General features: G+C 41.9%; 1 protein-coding gene and 1 long non-coding RNA gene across 6 annotated transcripts; both read right to left on the bottom strand.

Annotated features, from left to right (window-relative positions):
• Nucleotides 1-2,697: 2,697 nt before the first annotated feature.
• LOC127910061 (uncharacterized) lies at nucleotides 2,698-5,244 on the bottom strand. Of its 5 annotated transcripts, XR_008073838.1 has the most exons (4): nucleotides 5,108-5,242; nucleotides 4,607-5,053; nucleotides 4,527-4,566; nucleotides 2,698-4,486 (listed from the first exon to the last, which is right to left on the bottom strand). It is a non-coding gene; the product is annotated as an uncharacterized LOC127910061 (long non-coding RNA). The 5 variants fall into 5 exon arrangements; XR_008073840.1 differs by lacking the exon at nucleotides 4,527-4,566 and having other exon boundaries at nucleotides 2,698-4,446; nucleotides 4,567-5,053; nucleotides 5,108-5,244; XR_008073837.1 differs by lacking the exon at nucleotides 4,527-4,566 and having other exon boundaries at nucleotides 5,108-5,241.
• A 1,235-nt stretch (nucleotides 5,245-6,479) lies between these two features.
• On the bottom strand, nucleotides 6,480-21,319 carry LOC127910060 (gap junction beta-4 protein-like). The gene is made up of 2 exons (XM_052473075.1): nucleotides 20,885-21,319; nucleotides 6,480-6,951 (listed from the first exon to the last, which is right to left on the bottom strand). Exons 1-2 carry the CDS (start codon nucleotides 21,274-21,276, stop codon nucleotides 6,492-6,494), a joined length of 852 nt encoding a protein of 283 aa, XP_052329035.1. The 5' UTR covers nucleotides 21,277-21,319; the 3' UTR covers nucleotides 6,480-6,491.
• Between the last annotated feature and the right edge of the window lie 229 nt (nucleotides 21,320-21,548).

The following is a 21,548-nucleotide window of genomic DNA, read 5'->3' as shown; positions in this document are numbered from 1 at the left end:
ATAAAACCCTCTTAGGCCTCACTCCCCTGAGATACCTACTGCAGCCCTTGTCCTCCACATACAACACCCGTTCTGCCAGTCATCTTCTGTTAAAGGTCCCCAAAGCACCCACTTCCTGGGTCACTCCTCTTTTCAGTTCGCTGCAGCTAGCGACTGGAGCGAGCTGCAACAAAGAATAATTAATTCAAAGACTCAATCATGGACAGTCTTACTGACAGTTGTGGCTGCTTTGCGTGATGTATTGTTGTCTCTACCTTCTTGCCCTTTGTGCTGTTGTCTGTGATGTATTGTTGTCTCTGCCTTCTTGCCCTTTGTGCTGTTGTCTGGGCCCAATAATGTTTGTACCCTGTTTTGTGCTGCTACCATGTTGTGTTGCTACCATGCTGTTGTCATGTGTTGCTACCTTGCTATGTTGTTGTCTTTGGTCTTTCTTTATGTAGTGTTGTCTCTCTTGTCATGATGTGTGTTTTGTCCTATATATATATATATATATATATATATATATATATATATATATATATATATATATATATATATTTATTTATATTTTTATTTTTATTTTTATTTTTATTTATTTTTATTTAAATCCCAGCCGCCGTCCCCGCAGGAGGCCTTTTGGTAGGCCGTCATTGTAAATAAGAATTAGTTTTTTAACTGACTTGCCTAGTTAAATAAAGTTTAAAATAAATGTAAATTTAAAAAAATTGCGCGTCAGCCATCGAGAATTGAACCTTTGAGGTTATTGATCTTGGTCGCTCCTATTGGAGGCAGTATGACAGCGTTCCCTCAACGTAGTGTAGCTGTTACAATGTAGCCAAACGCAGTTGTATTCGAGTGACGAGTAGCACCAACATGATCCTACCTACATGTTCATTAGCAACAATGTTTAACTCCGCTGACACAGAAATAGGCTGCATTGTAACTAGCTACATTGTTATATGTGTCTTGTTAAAGTCTAACTTCTGTAACTTTTTGTGGCAGCAGTCAACTCGTTTCACCACTGCAAACTCTGCAAACTCTTTCTCTCTCTCTCTCTCTCTCTCTCTCGTCTCTCTCTCTCTCTCTCTCTCTCTCTTTCCCTGCTCTCTCTCTCTCTCTCTCTCTCTCTCTCTCTCTCTCTCTCTCTCTCTCTCTCTCTCTCTCTCTCTCTCTCTCTCTCTCTCTCTCTCTGTCTCTCTCTCTCTCTCTCTCTCTCTCTCTCTCTCTCTCTCTGTCTCTCTCTCGTCTCTCCTTAGCAGACATACAGTACAGTGAACAATATGTTTGGAACATCAAATCACAATAGAATCACAGTATCGAATCGCAATACATATCTTAATCAGCACCTGAGTATCGTAATCATATCGTATCGTGAGATCGCTGGCAATTCCCAGTCCTTCTATCCAGGGACTAGGGCTCCATTTGGGACGCAGGCCGTGAGTGCTGAGCAAAACATGACTGACAATGTATAAATGATAACGCAGTAACCAGGTGAAACAGATATGTACATGGCAGTGATGTCACAGTAGATAGAACCTCTGAGATATGCACATGGCAGTGATGTCACAGTAGATAGAATCTCTGAGATATGTACATGGCAGTGATGTCACAGTAGATAGAACCTCTGAGATATGTACATGGCAGTGATGTCACAGTAGATAGAACCTCTGAGATATGTACATGGCAGTGATGTCACAGTAGATAGAATCTCTGAGATATGCACATGGCAGTGATGTCACAGTAGATAGAACCTCTGAGATATGTACATGGCAGTGATGTCACAGTAGATAGAATCTCTGAGATATGCACATGGCAGTGATGTCACAGTAGATAGAATCTCTGAGATATGTACATGGCAGTGATGTCACAGTAGATAGAACCTCTGAGATATGCACATGGCAGTGATGTCACAGTAGATAGAATCTCTGAGATATGTACATGGCAGTGATGTCACAGTAGATAGAACCTCTGAGATATGTACATGGCAGTGATGTCACAGTAGATAGAACCTCTGAGATATGTACATGGCAGTGATGTCACAGTAGATAGAACCTCTGAGATATGTACATGGCAGTGATGTCACAGTAGATAGAACCTCTGAGATATGTACATGGCAGTGATGTCACAGTAGATAGAACCTCCTGAGGTAATGGGCCTTGGGAAGAGTGACTGTCACGTCCTGACCTTAGTTCCTTTTTTATGTCTCTATTTTAGGTTGGTCAGGGCGTGAGTCGGGGGGCATTCTATGTTTTGTTCTGTGTGTTATAGTTCTATGTGTTTGGCCTGGTATGATTCCCAATCAGAGGCAGCTGTCAATCGTTGTCTCTGATTGAGAACCATGCTTAGGTAGCCTGTTTTCCCACTATGGGTTGTGGGTGTTTTCTGTGTCTGTGTTTTCACCACACAGAACTGTTTCCATTTTCATTTCGTTCCTTCACTTTGTTATTTTGTATTTTTCGTTTTCTGATATAATAAATTTAACATGGACACTTAGCACGCCTGCATTTTGGTCCGATCCTTCCTACTCCTCATCAGACGAAGAAGTACGTTACAGTGACACACCAGACTAGTTACCTGCAAAAACAGCTAAGGGGCAGTAGTTTAAGGCTCCAATCACAGGAGGAGGGCGATTAAAAAAGTGAAAACAGTTCATCAAGGTGAATCGCCAAGTCACAGCACACACATGCAATCAATTAAGGGCAATCAGCAATCAATTCATAAGTCTCTCTGTATGTTTATTTTTAATTTCAAGTTTAATTAACCAGGTAGGCCAGTTGAGAACCAGTTCTCATTTACAACTGCAACCTGGCCCAAGATAAAGCAAAGCAGTGTGACACAAACAACAACACAGAGTTACACATGGAGTAAAACAAACATACAGTCAATAATAAAATAGAACATCTGTATGCAGTGTGTACAAATGAAGTAAATAGGCCAATAGCGACGAAGTAATTACAATTTAGCCATTTACACTGGAGTGATACATGTGCAGATGAGGATGTGCGAGTAGAAATACTGGTGTGTTAAAGAGCAGAAAAACAAAGGAATATGGGGAAGAAGCTACAGTTGAAGTCGGAAGTTTACATGCACTTTGGTTGGCGTCATTAAAACTCGTTCTTCAACCACTCCAAACATTTCTTGTCAACAAACTATAGTTTTGGCAAGTCGGTTAGGACATCTACTTTGTTCATGACACAAGTAATTTCTCCAACAATTGTTTACAGACAGATTATTTCACTTATAATTAACTGTATCACAATTCCAGTGGGTCAGAAGTTTACATACACTAAGTTGACTGTGCCTTTAAACAGCTTGGAAAATTCCAGAAAATTATGTCATGGCTTTAGAAGCTTCTGATAGGCTAATTGACATAATTTGAGTCAATTGGAGGTGTACCTGTGGATGTATTTCAAGGTCTACCTTGAAACTCAGTGCCTCTTTGGGAACTCAGTGCCCCATCATGGGAAAATCAAAATAAATCAGCCGAGAACTCAGAAAAATAATTGTAGACCTCCACAAGTCTGGCTCATCCTTGGGAGCAATTTCCAAACACCTGAAGGTACCACGTTCATCTGTACAAACAATAATACGCAAGTATAAACACCATGGGACCATGCAGCCGTCATACTGCTCAGGAAGGAGACGCGATCTGTCTCCTAGAGATGAATGTACTTCGGTGAGAGAGTGCAAATCAATCCCAGAACAACAGCAAAGGACCTTGTGAAGATGCTGGAGGAAACAGGTACAAAAGTATCTATATCCACAGTAAAACGAGTCCTATCGACATAACCTGAAAAGCCGCTAAGCAAGGAAGAATCCACTTCTCCAAAAACCACCTTTAAAAAGCCAGACTGCGGCTTGCAACTGCACATGGGGACAAAGACAAAAATAGAACTGTTTGGCCATAATGACCATCGTTATGTTTGGAGGAAAAAGGGGGAGGCTTGCAAGCCGAAGAACACCATCCCAACCGTGAAGCACAGGGGTGGCAGCCTCATGTTTTGGGGGTGCTTTGCTGCAGGAGGGACTGGTGCACTTCACAAAATAGATGACAACATGAGGAGGAAAATTAGGTGGATATATTGATGGCAACATCTCAAGACATCAGTCAGGAAGTTAAAGCTTGGTCACAAATGGGTCTTCCAAATGGACAATGACCCCAAGCATACTTCCAAAGTTGTGGAAAAATGGCTTAAGTACAACAAAGTCAAGGTATTGGAGCGGCCATCACAAAGCCCTGACCTCAATCATATAGAACATGTGTGGGCATAACTGAAAATCATGTGCGAGCAAGGAGGCCTACAAACCTGACTCAATTACACCAGCTCTGTCAGGAGGCCTACAAACCTGACTCAATTACACCAGCTCTGTCAGGAGCCCTACAAACCTGACTCAGTTACACCAGCTCTGTCAGGAGGCCTACAAACCTGACTCAATTACACCAGCTCTGTCAGGAGCCCTACAAACCTGACTCAGTTACACCAGCTCTGTCAGGAGGCCTACAAACCTGACTCAATTACACCAGCTCTGTCAGGAGCCTTACAAACCTGACTCAGTTACACCAGCTCTGTCAGGAGGCCTACAAACCTGACTCAATTACACCAGCTCTGTCAGGAGCCCTACAAACCTGACTCAATTACACCAGCTCTGTCAGGAGGCCTACAAACCTGACTCAATTACACCAGCTCTGTCAGGAGGCCTACAAACCTGACTCAATTACACCAGCTCTGTCAGGAGGCCTACAAACCTGACTCAATTACACCAGCTCTGTCAGGAGGCCTACAAACCTGACTCAATTACACCAGCTCTGTCAGGAGGAATGGGCCAAAATTCCCCACATTATTGTGGGAAGCTTGTGGAAGGCTACCTGAAACGTTTGACCCGAGTTAAACAATTTAAAGGCAATTTATACATGCTGGAGCGCGTGCTACGGGTGGGTGTTGCTATGGTGACCAGTGAGATATACCTGCTGGAGCGCGTGCTACGGGTGGGTGTTGCTATGGTGACCAGTGAGATATACCTGCTGGAGCGCGTGCTACGGGTGGGTGTTGCTATGGTGACCAGTGAGATATACCTGCTGGAGCGAATGCTACGGGTGGGTGTTGCTATGGTGACCAGTGAGATATACCTGCTGGAGCGCGTGCTACGGGTGGGTGTTGCTATGGTGACCAGTGAGATATACCTGCTGGAGCGAATGCTATGGGTGGGTGTTGCTATGGTGACCAGTGAGCTGAGATAAGGTGGAGCTTTACCTAGCAAAGACTATATATGACCTGGAGCCAGTGGGTTTGGAGACGAATTTGAAGCGAGCGAGGGCCAGCCAACGAGAGCATACAGGTCACAGTGGTGGGTAGCAAAACAGATGGCACTGTGATAGACTGCATCCAATTTGCTGAGTAGTGTTAGAGGCTATTTTGTAATTGATGTGGCCAAAGTCATTGATTGGTAGGATAGTCAGTTTTACGAGGATATGTTTGGCTGCGTGAGTGAAGGAGGCTTTGTTGCGAAATAGGAAGCCAATTCTATATTTAATTTTTGATTGGAGATGCTTAATATGAGTCTGGAAGGAGAGTTTACAGTCTAGCCAGACACCTAGATATTAGTAGTTGTCCACATATTCTAAGTCAGAACCGTCCAGAGTAGTGATGCTAGTCAGGCGGGCGGGTGCGGGCAGTGATCGATTGAAGAGCATGCACTTCGTATTGTTTGTGTCACATGACACACATGCAATCAATTAAGGGCAATCAGAAATCAATTAATAGGTCTCTCTTTATGCAGTGTTGTGATGTCTCTCTTGTCGTGATGTGAGTTTTGTCCTATATTTGTATTTTATTTTTTATTTTTTAATCCCAGGCCCCGTACCCGCAGGAGGCCTTTAGCCTTCCGGTAGGCCGTCATTATAAATAAGAATTTGTTCTTAACTGAATTTCCTAGTTAAATAAAGGTTAAATAAAAGTGTATGTCAATCATTGGCGAAAGCATGCATAGTTCAGTGAAAATTCTGTTAAAGTCCACCCTACGACATATGCTATCTCCTGACCTTAGAGTTTATAGTCCACCCTACGACATATGCTATCTCCTGACCTTAGAGCTTATAGTCCACCCTACGACATATGCTATCTCCTGACCTTAGAGTTTATAGTCCACCCTACGACATATGCTATCTCCTGACCTTAGAGCTTATAGTCCACCCTACGACATATGCTATCTCCTGCCCTTAGACCTTATAATCCACCCTACGACATATGCTATCTCCTGACCTTAGAGCTTATAGTCCACCCTACGACATATGCTATCTCCTGCCCTTAGACTTTATAATCCACCCTACGACATACGCTATCTCCTGACCTTAGACCTTATAATCCACCCTACGACATATGCTATCTCCTGCCCTTAGACGGTCAAACTCTCCTCCCACTACCAATTCACTCCCCCCTCCAATTCACCCCCCCATTCACCCCCATTCACCCCCCCCATTCACCCCCCCATTCACCCCCACACCCATTCCAGCTTCACCGCGTCATGTGATCTATTATTTCTTCTTCTCTGACAGCTCCGCCTCCGTCATGACATTCCGTCATGACATTACAGAGGTTCTGAATGGAGGCTGTGTTGGTGGGGTCCTCCCTGACAGACAACTTGGATCTCGTAGACTTGGATCTCGACCTCCGCGCCGTCGTCAACGACGTCCTCTCGTGACTCTCCACCACCTTCTTCCTGACGAGCTTCTGGATCCTCTTGTAGATGAGGTAGACCATCTCACAGATACAAATGAGGATGCAGACGGCTGAGGAGACCACCATGAAGATGGTGAAAATCTTCTTCTCGGTGGGACGGGAGATGAAGCAGTCGACGGTGTTGGGGCAGGGATCCAGGGAGCACTTGGAGAGACGAGGCATGTCATATCCCTCGTAGACGTAGTAGAGGATGTAGAGGAAGCTGCCGTCGAAGCCCGCCTTGAAGATCAGACTCGCCACGGGGAGGATGAGAGATAAATAAAGAATCGCCATTAAAACATCTTTAAAGAGACCACACAGGAAATATGGGTGTCCAGTTGACTAGTTAAAATAGTTTCATTCAGATCAATTCATTGAGAGGAGTTAAATTCCATTCGACTCATGTTGTTATAACCAGAAGTAGAGATTCAGTAGAATTAGATATCGAGAAAATACTATTTTTGTTATTTCACTTTTATTTAACCTGGTAGGCCAGTTGAGAACAAGTTCTCATTTGCAACTGCGACCTGGCCAAGATAAAGCATAGCAGTGCAACACAAACAACAACACAGAGTCACACATGGAATAAACATGGAATAAACAATAAACAAGTCAATGACACAGAAGGCAAAGAAAGAAGAGACCAGACAGGAAATACAGGTCAGACTCCTGTTGTAATAACCAGAAGTAGACATAGACACTATAGAAGAGACCAGATAGCAAATACAGGTCAGACTCCTGTTGTAATAACCAGAAGTAGACATAGACACTATAGAAGAGACCAGAGAGGAAATACAGGTCAGACTCCTGTTGTAATAATAAGAAGTAGACATAGACACTATAGAAGAGACCAGAAAGGAAATACAGGTCAGACTCCTGTTGTAATAACCAGAAGTAGACATAGACACTATAGAAGAGACCAGAGAGGAAATACAGGTCAGACTCCTGTTGTAATAACCAGAAGTAGACATAGACACTATAGAAGAGACCAGATAGGAAATACAGGTCAGACTCCTGTTGTAATAACCAGAAGTAGACATAGACACTATAGAAGAGACCAGAAAGGAAATACAGGTCAGACTCCTGTTGTAATAACCAGAAGTAGAGATTGAGCATAAATAGACATAGAGATTACACTATAGAAGAGACCAGATAGGAAATACAGGTCAGACTCCTGTTGTAATAACCAGAAGTAGACATAGACACTATAGAAGAGACCAGACAGCAAATACAGGCCAGACTCCTGTTGTAATAACCAGAAGTAGACATAGACACTATAGAAGAGACCAGATAGGAAATACAGGTCAGACTCCTGTTGTAATAACCAGAAGTAGACATAGACACTATAGAAGAGACCAGACAGCAAATACAGGTCAGACTCCTGTTGTAATAACCAGAAGTAGACATAGACACTATAGAAGAGACCAGACAGGAAATACAGGTCAGACTCCTGTTGTAATAACCAGAAGTAGACATAGACACTATAGAAGAGACCAGATAGGAAATACAGGTCAGACTCCTGTTGTAATAACCAGAAGTAGACATAGACACTATAGAAGAGACCAGACAGCAAATACAGGTCAGACTCCTGTTGTAATAACCAGAAGTAGACATAGACACTATAGAAGAGACCAGACAGGAAATACAGGTCAGACTCCTGTTGTAATAACCAGAAGTAGACATAGACACTATAGAAGAGACCAGAAAGGAAATACAGGTCAGACTCCTGTTGTAATAACCAGAAGTAGACATAGACACTATAGAAGAGACCAGACAGGAAATACAGGTCAGACTCCTGTTGTAATAACCAGAAGTAGACATAGACACTATAGAAGAGACCAGATAGGAAATACAGGTCAGACTCCTGTTGTAATAACCAGAAGTAGACATAGACACTATAGAAGAGACCAGATAGGAAATACAGGTTACAGCAATTATTTTTAGTTTCATTTAGTTGTATTCACAAGCATTTCGCTACACCCACAATAACATCTGCTAAATATGTGTATGTGACCAATACAATTTGATTTGATTTAGCAGGAGTTGCCATTTGACTCCTAAAATACTGTAGGCAGTGAAACGCCCTTTTTTATTCTCAGTGTTAAAGTAGCCTGTCATTTTGATAGTTTGTGCTGCATTAAAATAGGTTGTGGTCAAGTCTCCATGTAGAATGACATGTTAGCCTGTGTGTGCTTGTCCTCTCCTTGTTTCCTCTTCACTACATTTGAGGCCTGTCAGTGCATTGGTCGAAGGCTACCATTGAGCTTTAAATAGAACCTATACATTGACTCATATTGTAGGTACATAATCTCTGTCTCTCTCTCTTTCTCTCTCTCACTTTCTCTTTCAATCTCTGTCTCTCTCTTTCTCTGTCTCTCTTTTGTCTTTCACTCTCTGTCTCTTTCTTTTTCTGTCTCTCTCTTTCTCATTCTGTCTCTGTCTGTCTCTTTGTCTTTCATTCTCTGTCTCTCTCTTTGTCTTTCACTCTCTGTCTCTTTCTTTTTCTGTCTCTCTCTTTGTCTTTCATTCTCTGTCTCTCTCTTCCTCTTTCATTCTCTGTCTCTTTCTTTTTCTGTCTCTCTTTGTCTTTCATTCTCTGTTTCTTTCTTTGTCTTTCACTCTCTGTCTCTTTCTTTTTTCTGTCTCTCTCTTTCTCATTCTGTCTCTGTTTCTCTCTTTGTCTTTCTTTTTCTGTCTCTCTCTTTGTCTTTCTTTTTTTTCTGTCTCTCTCTTTGTCTTTCACTCTCTCTCTCTCTCTCTTTGTCTTTCACTCTCTGTCTCTTTCTTTTTCTGTCTCTCTCTTTCTCTGTCTCTCTCTTTCTCATTCTGTCTCTGTCTGTCTCTTTGTCTTTCATTCTCTCTCTCTCTTCCTCTTTCATTCTCTGTCTCTTTCTTTTTCTGTCTCTCTTTGGCTTTCATTCTCTGTCTCTCTCTTCCTCTTTCATTCTCTGTCTCTTTCTTTTTCTGTCTCTCTCTGTCTTTCATTCTCTGCCTCTTCCTCTTTCATTCTCTGTCTCTCTCTTCCTCTTTCATTCTCTGTCTCTTTCATTCTCTGTTTCTCATTCTCTGTCTCTCTCTCTTTGTCTTTCATTCTCTGTCTCTCTCTCTCTTTGTCTTTCATTCTCTGTCTCTCTCTTTGTCTTTCATTCTCTTTCTCTCTCTTTGTCTTTCATTCTCTGTCTCTTTCATTCTCTGTCTCTCTCTCTTCCTCTTTCATTCTCTGTCTCTTTCATTCTATGTTTCTCATTCTCTGTCTCTCTCTCTTTGTCTTTCATTCTCTTTCTCTTCCTCTTTCATTCTCTGTCTCTTTCATTCTCTGTTTCTCATTCTCTGTCTCTCTCTCTTTGTCTTTCATTCTCTGTCTCTCTCTTTGTCTTTCATTCTCTCTCTCTCTCTTTGTCTTTCATTCTCTTTCTCTTCCTCTTTCATTCTCTGTCTCTCTCTTTGTCTTTCATTCTCTGTCTCTCTCTTTGTCTTTCATTCTCTGTCTCTCTCTTTGTCTTTCATTCTCTGTCTCTCTCTTTGTCTTTCATTCTCTGTCTCTCTCTTTGTCTTTCATTCTCTGTCTCTCTCTTTGTCTTTCATTCTCTGTCTCTCTCTTTGTCTTTCATTCTCTGTCTCTCTCTTTGTGTTGTGGTGTTGTGTACAATATGTTAGTGTTGTCTGGTGTTGTGTACAGTATGTTAGTGTTGTCTGGTGTTGTGTACAGTATGTTAGTGTTGTCTGGTGTTCTGTACAGTATGTTAGTGTTGTCTGGTGTTGTCTGGTGGTGTTGTGTACAGTATGTTAGTGTTGTCTGGTGTTCTGTACAGTATGTTAGTGTTGTCTGGTGTTGTGTACAGTATGTTAGTGTTGTCTGGTGTTGTGTACAATATGTTAGTGTTGTCTGGTGTTGTGTACAGTATGTTAGTGTTGTCTGGTGTTGTGTACAGTATGTTAGTGTTGTCTGGTGTTCTGTACAGTATGTTAGTGTTGTCTGGTGTTCTGTACAGTATGTTAGTGTTGTCTGGTGTTGTCTGGTGGTGTTGTGTACAGTATGTTAGTGTTGTCTGGTGTTCTGTACAGTATGTTAGTGTTGTCTGGTGTTCTGTACAGTATGTTAGTGTTGTCTGGTGTTGTGTACAGTATGTTAGTGTTGTCTGGTGTTGTGTACAGTATGTTAGTGTTGTCTGGTGTTCTGTACAGTATGTTAGTGTTGTCTGGTGTTCTGTACAGTATGTTAGTGTTGTCTGGTGTTGTGTACAGTATGTTAGTGTTGTCTGGTGTTGTGTACAGTATGTTAGTGTTGTCTGGTGTTGTCTGGTGTTCTGTACAGTATGTTAGTGTTGTCTGGTGTTCTGTACAGTATGTTAGTGTTGTCTGGTGTTCTGTACAGTATGTTAGTGTTGTCTGGTGTTCTGTACAGTATGTTAGTGTTGTCTGGTGTTCTGTACAGTATGTTAGTGTTGTCTGGTGGTGTTCTGTACAGTATGTTAGTGTTGTCTGGTGTTGTGTACAGTATGTTAGTGTTGTCTGGTGTTGTGGTGTTGTGTACAGTATGTTAGTGTTGTCTGGTGTTGTGTACAGTATGTTAGTGTTGTCTGGTGTTGTGTACAGTATGTTAGTGTTGTCTGTGTGTTGTGTACAATATGTTAGTGTTGTCTGGTGTTGTGTACAGTATGTTAGTGTTGTCTGGTGTTGTGTACAGTATGTTAGTGTTGTCTGGTGTTCTGTACAGTATGTTAGTGTTGTCTGGTGGTGTGGTGTACAGTATGTTAGTGTTGTCTGGTGTTGTCTGGTGGTGTTCTGTACAGTATGTTAGTGTTGTCTGGTGTTCTGTACAGTATGTTAGTGTTGTCTGGTGTTGTGTACAGTATGTTAGTGTTGTCTGGTGTTCTGTACAGTATGTTAGTGTTGTCTGGTGTTGTGTACAGTATGTTAGTGTTGTCTGGGTGTTGTGTACAGTATGTTAGTGTTGTCTGGTGTTGTCTGGTGTTCTGTACAGTATGTTAGTGTTGTCTGGTGTTCTGTACAGTATGTTAGTGTTGTCTGGTGTTCTGTACAGTATGTTAGTGTTGTCTGGTGTTCTGTACAGTATGTTAGTGTTGTCTGGTGTTCTGTACAGTATGTTAGTGTTGTCTGGTGGTGTTCTGTACAGTATGTTAGTGTTGTCTGGTGTTGTGTACAGTATGTTAGTGTTGTCTGGTGTTGTGGTGTTGTGTACAGTATGTTAGTGTTGTCTGGTGTTGTGTACAGTATGTTAGTGTTGTCTGGTGTTGTGTACAGTATGTTAGTGTTGTCTGGTGGTGTTCTGTACAGTATGTTGGTGTTGTCTGGTGTTGTGGTGTTGTGTACAGTATGTTAGTGTTGTCTGGTGTTGTGTACAGTATGTTAGTGTTGTCTGGTGTTGTGTACAGTATGTTAGTGTTGTCTGGTGTTGTGTACAGTATGTTAGTGTTGTCTGGTGTTGTGTACAGTATGTTAGTGTTGTCTGGTGTTGTGTACAGTATGTTAGTGTTGTCTGGTGTTCTGTACAGTATGTTAGTGTTGTCTGGTGTTGTGTACAGTATGTTAGTGTTGTCTGATGTTGTGTACAGTATGTTAGTGTTGTCTGGTGTTCTGTACAGTATGTTAGTGTTGTCTGGTGTTGTGTACAGTATGTTAGTGTTGTCTGGTGTTCTGTACAGTATGTTAGTGTTGTCTGGTGTTGTGTACATTATGTTAGTGTTGTCTGATGTTGTGTACAGTATGTTAGTGTTGTCTGGTTTGTGTACAGTATGTTAGTGTTGTCTGGTGTTGTGTACAGTATGTTAGTGTTGTCTGGTGTTGTGTACAGTATGTTAGTGTTGTCTGGTGTTGTGTACAGTATGTTAGTGTTGTCTGATGTTGTGTACAGTATGTTAGTGTTGTCTGGTTTTGTGTACAGTATGTTAGTGTTGTCTGGTGTTGTGTACAGTATGTTAGTGTTGTCTGGTGTTGTGTACAGTATGTTGGTGTTGTCTGGTGTTGTGGTGTTCTGTACAGTATGTCAGTGTTGTCTGGTGTTCTGTACAGTATGTTAGTGTTGTCTGGTGTTGTGTACAGTATGTTAGTGTTGTCTGGTGGTTTTCTGTACAGTATGTTAGTGTTGTCCGGTGGTGTTCTGTACAGTATGTTAGTGTTGTCTGGTGTTCTGTACAGTATGTTAGTGTTGTCTGGTGTTCTGTACAGTATGTTAGTGTTGTCTGGTGTTCTGTACAGTATGTTAGTGTTGTCTGGTGTTCTGTACAGTATGTTAGTGTTGTCTGGTGTTCTGTACAGTATGTTAGTGTTGTCTGGTTTTGTGGTGTTGTGTACAGTATGTTAGTGTTGTCTGGTGTTCTGTACAGTATGTTAGTGTTGTCTGGTGTTCTGTACAGTATGTTAGTGTTGTCTGGTTTTGTGGTGTTGTGTACAGTATGTTAGTGTTGTCTGGTGTTCTGTACAGTTTGTTAGTGTTGTCTGGTGGTGTTCTGTACAGTATGTTAGTGTTGTCTGGTGTTGTGTACAGTATGTTAGTGTTGTCTGGTGTTGTGGTGTACAGTATGTTAGTGTTGTCTGGTGTTCTCTGGTGTTGTGTACAGTATGTTAGTGTTGTCTGGTGTTCTGTACAGTATGTTAGTGTTGTCTGGTGGTGTTGTGTACAGTATGTTAGTGTTGTCTGGTGTTGTCTGGTGTTGTGTACAGTATGCTAGTGTTGTCTGGTGTTGTGTACAGTATGTTAGTGTTGTCTGGTGTTGTGTACAGTATGTTAGTGTTGTCTGGTGTTGTGTACAGTATGTTAGTGTTGTCTGGTGGTGTTCTGTACAGTATGTTAGTGTTGTCTGGTGTTGTCTGGTGTTGTGTACAGTATGTTAGTGTTGTCTGGTGTTGTGTACAGTATGTTAGTGTTGTCTGGTGTTGTGTACAGTATGTTAGTGTTGTCTGGTGGTGTTCTGTACAGTATGTTAGTGTTGTCTGGTGTTGTCTGGTGTTCTGTACAGTATGTTAGTGTTGTCTGGTGTTGTCTGGTGTTCTGTACAGTATGTTAGTGTTGTCTGGTGTTGTGGTGTTCTGTACAGTATGTTAGTGTTGTCTGGTGTTGTCTGGTGTTCTGTACAGTATGTTAGTGTTGTCTGGTGTTGTGGTGTTCTGTACAGTATGTTAGTGTTGTCTGGTGTTGTCTGGTGTTCTGTACAGTATGTTAGTGTTGTCTGGTGTTGTGGTGTTGTGTACAGTATGTTAGTGTTGTCTGGTGTTGTGTACAGTATGTTAGTGTTGTCTGGTGTTGTGTACAGTATGTTAGTGTTGTCTGGTGTTGTGTACAGTATGTTAGTGTTGTCTGGTGTTGTGTACAGTATGTTAGTGTTGTCTGGTGTTGTGTACAGTATGTTAGTGTTGTCTGGTGTTCTGTACAGTATGTTAGTGTTGTCTGGTGTTGTGTACAGTATGTTAGTGTTGTCTGATGTTGTGTACAGTATGTTAGTGTTGTCTGGTGTTCTGTACAGTATGTTAGTGTTGTCTGGTGTTGTGTACAGTATGTTAGTGTTGTCTGGTGTTCTGTACAGTATGTTAGTGTTGTCTGGTGTTGTGTACATTATGTTAGTGTTGTCTGATGTTGTGTACAGTATGTTAGTGTTGTCTGGTTTTGTGTACAGTATGTTAGTGTTGTCTGGTGTTGTGTACAGTATGTTAGTGTTGTCTGGTGTTGTGTACAGTATGTTAGTGTTGTCTGGTGTTGTGTACAGTATGTTAGTGTTGTCTGATGTTGTGTACAGTATGTTAGTGTTGTCTGGTTTTGTGTACAGTATGTTAGTGTTGTCTGGTGTTGTGTACAGTATGTTAGTGTTGTCTGGTGTTGTGTACAGTATGTTGGTGTTGTCTGGTGTTGTGGTGTTCTGTACAGTATGTCAGTGTTGTCTGGTGTTCTGTACAGTATGTTAGTGTTGTCTGGTGTTGTGTACAGTATGTTAGTGTTGTCTGGTGGTTTTCTGTACAGTATGTTAGTGTTGTCCGGTGGTGTTCTGTACAGTATGTTAGTGTTGTCTGGTGTTCTGTACAGTATGTTAGTGTTGTCTGGTGTTCTGTACAGTATGTTAGTGTTGTCTGGTGTTCTGTACAGTATGTTAGTGTTGTCTGGTGTTCTGTACAGTATGTTAGTGTTGTCTGGTGTTCTGTACAGTATGTTAGTGTTGTCTGGTTTTGTGGTGTTGTGTACAGTATGTTAGTGTTGTCTGGTGTTCTGTACAGTATGTTAGTGTTGTCTGGTGTTCTGTACAGTATGTTAGTGTTGTCTGGTTTGTGGTGTTGTGTACAGTATGTTAGTGTTGTCTGGTGTTCTGTACAGTTTGTTAGTGTTGTCTGGTGGTGTTCTGTACAGTATGTTAGTGTTGTCTGGTGTTGTGTACAGTATGTTAGTGTTGTCTGGTGTTGTGGTGTACAGTATGTTAGTGTTGCCTGGTGTTCTCTGGTGTTGTGTACAGTATGTTAGTGTTGTCTGGTGTTCTGTACAGTATGTTAGTGTTGTCTGGTGGTGTTGTGTACAGTATGTTAGTGTTGTCTGGTGTTGTCTGGTGTTGTGTACAGTATGTTAGTGTTGTCTGGTGTTGTGTACAGTATGTTGGTGTTGTCTGGTGTTGTGGTGTTCTGTACAGTATGTCAGTGTTGTCTGGTGTTCTGTACAGTATGTTAGTGTTGTCTGGTGTTGTGTACAGTATGTTAGTGTTGTCTGGTGGTTTTCTGTACAGTATGTTAGTGTTGTCCGGTGGTGTTCTGTACAGTATGTTAGTGTTGTCTGGTGTTCTGTACAGTATGTTAGTGTTGTCTGGTGTTCTGTACAGTATGTTAGTGTTGTCTGGTGTTCTGTACAGTATGTTAGTGTTGTCTGGTGTTCTGTACAGTATGTTAGTGTTGTCTGGTGTTCTGTACAGTATGTTAGTGTTGTCTGGTTTGTGGTGTTGTGTACAGTATGTTAGTGTTGTCTGGTGTTCTGTACAGTATGTTAGTGTTGTCTGGTGTTGTGTACAGTATGTTAGTGTTGTCTGGTGTTGTGTACAGTATGTTAGTGTTGTCTGGTGTTGTGTACAGTATGTTAGTGTTGTCTGGTGTTCTGTACAGTATGTTAGTGTTGTCTGGTGTTGTGTACAGTATGTTAGTGTTGTCTGATGTTGTGTACAGTATGTTAGTGTTGTCTGGTGTTCTGTACAGTATGTTAGTGTTGTCTGGTGTTGTGTACAGTATGTTAGTGTTGTCTGGTGTTCTGTACAGTATGTTAGTGTTGTCTGGTGTTGTGTACATTATGTTAGTGTTGTCTGATGTTGTGTACAGTATGTTAGTGTTGTCTGGTTTTGTGTACAGTATGTTAGTGTTGTCTGGTGTTGTGTACAGTATGTTAGTGTTGTCTGGTGTTGTGTACAGTATGTTAGTGTTGTCTGGTGTTGTGTACAGTATGTTAGTGTTGTCTGATGTTGTGTACAGTATGTTAGTGTTGTCTGGTTTTGTGTACAGTATGTTAGTGTTGTCTGGTGTTGTGTACAGTATGTTAGTGTTGTCTGGTGTTGTGTACAGTATGTTGGTGTTGTCTGGTGTTGTGGTGTTCTGTACAGTATGTCAGTGTTGTCTGGTGTTCTGTACAGTATGTTAGTGTTGTCTGGTGTTGTGTACAGTATGTTAGTGTTGTCTGGTGGTTTTCTGTACAGTATGTTAGTGTTGTCCGGTGGTGTTCTGTACAGTATGTTAGTGTTGTCTGGTGTTCTGTACAGTATGTTAGTGTTGTCTGGTGTTCTGTACAGTATGTTAGTGTTGTCTGGTGTTCTGTACAGTATGTTAGTGTTGTCTGGTGTTCTGTACAGTATGTTAGTGTTGTCTGGTGTTCTGTACAGTATGTTAGTGTTGTCTGGTTTTGTGGTGTTGTGTACAGTATGTTAGTGTTGTCTGGTGTTCTGTACAGTATGTTAGTGTTGTCTGGTGTTCTGTACAGTATGTTAGTGTTGTCTGGTTTTGTGGTGTTGTGTACAGTATGTTAGTGTTGTCTGGTGTTCTGTACAGTTTGTTAGTGTTGTCTGGTGGTGTTCTGTACAGTATGTTAGTGTTGTCTGGTGTTGTGTACAGTATGTTAGTGTTGTCTGGTGTTGTGGTGTACAGTATGTTAGTGTTGCCTGGTGTTCTCTGGTGTTGTGTACAGTATGTTAGTGTTGTCTGGTGTTCTGTACAGTATGTTAGTGTTGTCTGGTGGTGTTGTGTACAGTATGTTAGTGTTGTCTGGTGTTGTCTGGTGTTGTGTACAGTATGCTAGTGTTGTCTGGTGTTGTGTACAGTATGTTAGTGTTGTCTGGTGTTGTGTACAGTATGTTAGTGTTGTCTGGTGTTGTGTACAGTATGTTAGTGTTGTCTGGTGGTGTTCTGTACAGTATGTTAGTGTTGTCTGGTGTTGTCTGGTGTTGTGTACAGTATGTTAGTGTTGTCTGGTGTTGTGTACAGTATGTTAGTGTTGTCTGGTGTTGTGTACAGTATGTTAGTGTTGTCTGGTGGTGTTCTGTACAGTATGTTAGTGTTGTCTGGTGTTGTCTGGTGTTCTGTACAGTATGTTAGTGTTGTCTGGTGTTGTCTGGTGTTCTGTACAGTATGTTAGTGTTGTCTGGTGTTGTGGTGTTCTGTACAGTATGTTAGTGTTGTCTGGTGTTGTCTGGTGTTCTGTACAGTATGTTAGTGTTGTCTGGTGTTGTGGTGTTCTGTACAGTATGTTAGTGTTGTCTGGTGTTGTCTGGTGTTCTGTACAGTATGTTAGTGTTGTCTGGTGTTGTGGTGTTCTGTACAGTATGTTAGTGTTGTCTGGTGTTGTCTGGTGTTCTGTACAGTATGTTAGTGTTGTCTGGTGTTGTGTACAGTATGTTAGTGTTGTCTGGTGGTGTTGTGTACAGTATGTTAGTGTTGTCTGGTGTTGTCTGGTGGTTTTCTGTACAGTATGTTAGTGTTGTCTAGTGGTGTTGTGTACAGTATGTTAGTGTTGTCTGGTGGTGTTCTGTACAGTATGTTAGTGTTGTCTGGTGTTGTGGTTTTGTGTACAGTATGTTAGTGTTGTCTGGTGTTCTCTGGTGTTGTGTACAGTATGTTAGTGTTGTCTGGTGGTGTTGTGTACAGTATGTTAGTGTTGTCTGGTGTTCTGTACAGTATGTTAGTGTTGTCTGGTGGTGTTGTGTACAGTATGTTAGTGTTGTCTGGTGTTCTGTACAGTATGTTAGTGTTGTCTGGTGTTGTGGTGTTCTGTACAGTATGTTAGTGTTGTCTGGTGTTGTGTACAGTATGTTAGTGTTGTCTGGTGGTGTTGTGTACAGTATGTTAGTGTTGTCTGGTGTTCTGTACAGTATGTTAGTGTTGTCTGGTTTTGTTTACAGTATGTTAGTGTTGTCTGGTGTTATGGTTTTGTGTACAGTATGTTAGTGTTGTCTGGTGTTGTGTACAGTATGTTAGTGTTGTCTGATGTTGTGTACAGTATGTTAGTGTTGTCTGGTGTTCTGTACAGTATGTTAGTGTTGTCTGGTGTTGTGTACAGTATGTTAGTGTTGTCTGGTGTTGTGGTGTTCTGTACAGTATGTTAGTGTTGTCTGGTGTTGTGTACAGTATGTTGGTGTTGTCTGGTGTTGTGGTGTTCTGTACAGTATGTTAGTGTTGTCTGGTGTTGTGTACATTATGTTAGTGTTGTCTGGTGTTCTGTACAGTATGTTAGTGTTGTCTGGTGTTGTGTACAGTATGTTAGTGTTGTCTGGTGGTGTTCTGTACAGTATGTTAGTGTTGTCTGGTGTTCTGTACAGTATGTTAGTGTTGTCTGGTGTTCTGTACAGTATGTTAGTGTTGTCTGGTGTTCTGTACAGTATGTTAGTGTTGTCTGGTTTGTGGTGTTGTGTACAGTATGTTAGTGTTGTCTGGTGTTCTGTACAGTATGTTAGTGTTGTCTGGTGTTGTGGTGTTCTATACAGTATGTTAGTGTTGTCTGGTGTTGTGTACAGTATGTTAGTGTTGTCTGGTGTTGTGGTGTTGTGTACAGTATGTTAGTGTTGTCTGGTGTTCTGTACAGTATGTTAGTGTTGTCTGGTGGTGTTCTGTACAGTCTGTTAGTGTTGTCTGGTGTTGTGTACAGTATGTTAGTGTTGTCTGGTGTTGTGTACAGTATGTTAGTGTTGTCTGGTGGTGTTCTGTACAGTATGTTAGTGTTGTCTGGTGTTGTGTACAGTATGTTAGTGTTGTCTGGTGTTGTCTGGTGTTGTGTACAGTATGTTCGTGTTGTCTGGTGTTCTGTACAGTATGTTAGTGTTGTCTGGTGTTGTGTACAGTATGTTAGTGTTGTCTGATGTTGTGTACAGTATGTTAGTGTTGTCTGGTGGTGTTCTGCACAGTATGTTAGTGTTGTCTGGTGTTGTGTACAGTATGTTAGTGTTGTCTGGTGTTGTGGTGTTCTGTACAGTATGTTAGTGTTGTCTGGTGTTGTCTGGTGTTCTGTACAGTATGTTAGTGTTGTCTGGTGGTGTTGTGTACAGTATGTTAGTGTTGTCTGGTGTTGTGTACAGTATGTTAGTGTTGTCTGGTGTTCTCTGGTGTTGTGTACAGTATGTTAGTGTTGTCTGGTGGTGTTCTGTACAGTATGTTAGTGTTGTCTGGTGTTGTGGTGTTCTGTACAGTATGTTAGTGTTGTCTGGTGTTGTGTACAGTATGTTAGTGTTGTCTGGTGTTGTGGTGTTCTGTACAGTATGTTAGTGTTGTCTGGCGGTGTTCTGTACAGTATGTTAGTGTTGTCTGGTGTTGTGGTGTTGTGTACAGTATGTTAGTGTTGTCTGGTGGTGTTGTGTACAGTATGTTAGTGTTGTCTGGTGTTGTGTACAGTATGTTAGTGTTGTCTGGTGGTGTTGTGTACAGTATGTTAGTGTTGTCTGGTGTTGTGTACAGTATGTTAGTGTTGTCTGGTGTTCTGTACAGTATGTTAGTGTTGTCTGGTGTTGTGTACAGTATGTTAGTGTTGTCTGGTGTTGTGTACAGTATGTTAGTGTTGTCTGGTGGTGTTGTGTACAGTATGTTAGTGTTGTCTGGTGTTGTGTACAGTATGTTAGTGTTGTCTGGTGGTGTTGTGTACAGTATGTTAGTGTTGTCTGGTGGTTTTCTGTACAGTATGTTAGTGTTGTCTGGTGGTGTTGTGTACAGTATGTTAGTGTTGTCTGGTGTTGTCTGGTGGTTTTCTGTACAGTATGTTAGTGTTGTCTGGTGGTTTTCTGTACAGTATGTTAGTGTTGTCTGGTGTTGTGGTTTTGTGTACAGTATGTTAGTGTTGTCTGGTGTTCTCTGGTGTTGTGTACAGTATGTTAGTGTTGTCTGGTGTTGTGGTGTTCTGTACAGTATGTTAGTGTTGTCTGGTGTTGTGTACAGTATGTTAGTGTTGTCTGGTGGTGTTGTGTACAGTATGTTAGTGTTGTCTGGTGTTGTGGTTTTGTGTACAGTATGTTAGTGTTGTCTGGTGTTGTGTACAGTATGTTAGTGTTGTCTGGTGGTGTTGTGTACAGTATATTAGTGTTGTCTGGTGTTGTGGTTTTGTGTACAGTATGTTAGTGTTGTCTGGTGTTGTGTACAGTATGTTAGTGTTGTCTGGTGTTGTGTACAGTATGTTAGTGTTGTCTGGTGGTGTTCTGTACAGTATGTTAGTGTTGTCTGGTGTTCTGTACAGTATGTTAGTGTTGTCTGGTGTTGTGTACAGTATGTTGGTGTTGTCTGGTGTTGTCTGGTGTTCTGTACAGTATGTTAGTGTTGTCTGGTGGTGTTCTGTACAGTATGTTAGTGTTGTCTGGTGTTCTGTACAGTATGTTAGTGGTGTCTGGTTTTGTGTACAGTATGTTAGTGTTGTCTGGTGTTGTGTACAGTATGTTAGTGTTGTCTGGTGTTGTCTGGTGTTGTCTGGTGTTGTGGTGTTCTGTACAGTATGTTAGTGTTGTCTGGTGTTGTGTACAGTATGTTAGTGTTGTCTGGTTTTGTGTACAGTATGTTAGTGTTGTCTGGTGTTGTGTACAGTATGTTAGTGTTGTCTGGTGTTGTGTACAGTATGTTAGTGTTGTCTGGTGTTGTGTACAGTATGTTAGTGTTGTCTGGTGGTGTGTACAGTATGTTAGTGTTGTCTGGTGGTGTGTACAGTATGTTAGTGTTGTCTGGTGTTGTGTACAGTATGCTAGTATCTCACCAGATAGGTCCACCACAGGCCTCCTCTCTTCTTCCCTGGATTAGCGTACAAATGCGACCCTTCATGCATTGCGGAGTACTTGGAATCCTTCTCCTCACGCAACGTGACGTGCGCCACAACCATCAGAGATGGACAGGTGACGAAGATGAGCTGCAGGGCCCACAGGCGGATGTGTGAGATGGGGAAGATGTGGTCGTAACAGACGTTGACGCAGCCTGGCTGGGCCGTGTTACAGACAAAGTCCTTACTCTCGTCTCCCCAGACGCGCTGAGCCGCCACCACAAACACCAAGAAGCGGAACACGAAGACCATGGAGAGCCAGACACGTCCGAACACCGTGGAGTATTTATTCACCCCGCTGAGGAGGGACTGCAGCCCACCCCAGTTCATCTTGGAGGAGGAGGAGGAGGAGGAGGAGGAGGAGGAAGAGGTGGAGGAGGAGGAGGAGGAGGAAGAGGTGGAGGGATGGGGTAGGGGGTCGAAAACCAGTCACTGAAAATCAGAAGAAAGAATGGACAGGGTTTCATGGTTTATTATTGTCATGCTGCAAGGTCTCTTCTTCTTTATATCTCACAGAAATAACAGTAAATACTCAACGGACTAGAGTGTGTGATGCTGTACAAGACTCTCACTTAACACTGTCTCTGATGTCATCATTGGCG

The sequence above is a fragment of the Oncorhynchus keta genome, chromosome 20 (assembly GCF_023373465.1).
Source record: "Oncorhynchus keta strain PuntledgeMale-10-30-2019 chromosome 20, Oket_V2, whole genome shotgun sequence".
NCBI classification, from domain to species: domain Eukaryota; kingdom Metazoa; phylum Chordata; class Actinopteri; order Salmoniformes; family Salmonidae; genus Oncorhynchus; species Oncorhynchus keta.
Note: the sequence above shows the minus strand (reverse complement) of the source record. Positions and strands in the feature narration are given on the sequence as shown.

Coding starts and splice junctions, on each gene's coding strand:
- LOC127910060 (XM_052473075.1), bottom strand. CDS start 21,276: ATGAACTGGGGTGGGCTGCAGTCCCTCCTCAGCGGGGTGAATAAATAC. Junction 6,952..20,884: donor CTGTGGTGGACCTATCTGGT/GAGATACTAGCA, acceptor CCTCCCCGTGGC/GAGTCTGATCTTCAAGGCGG.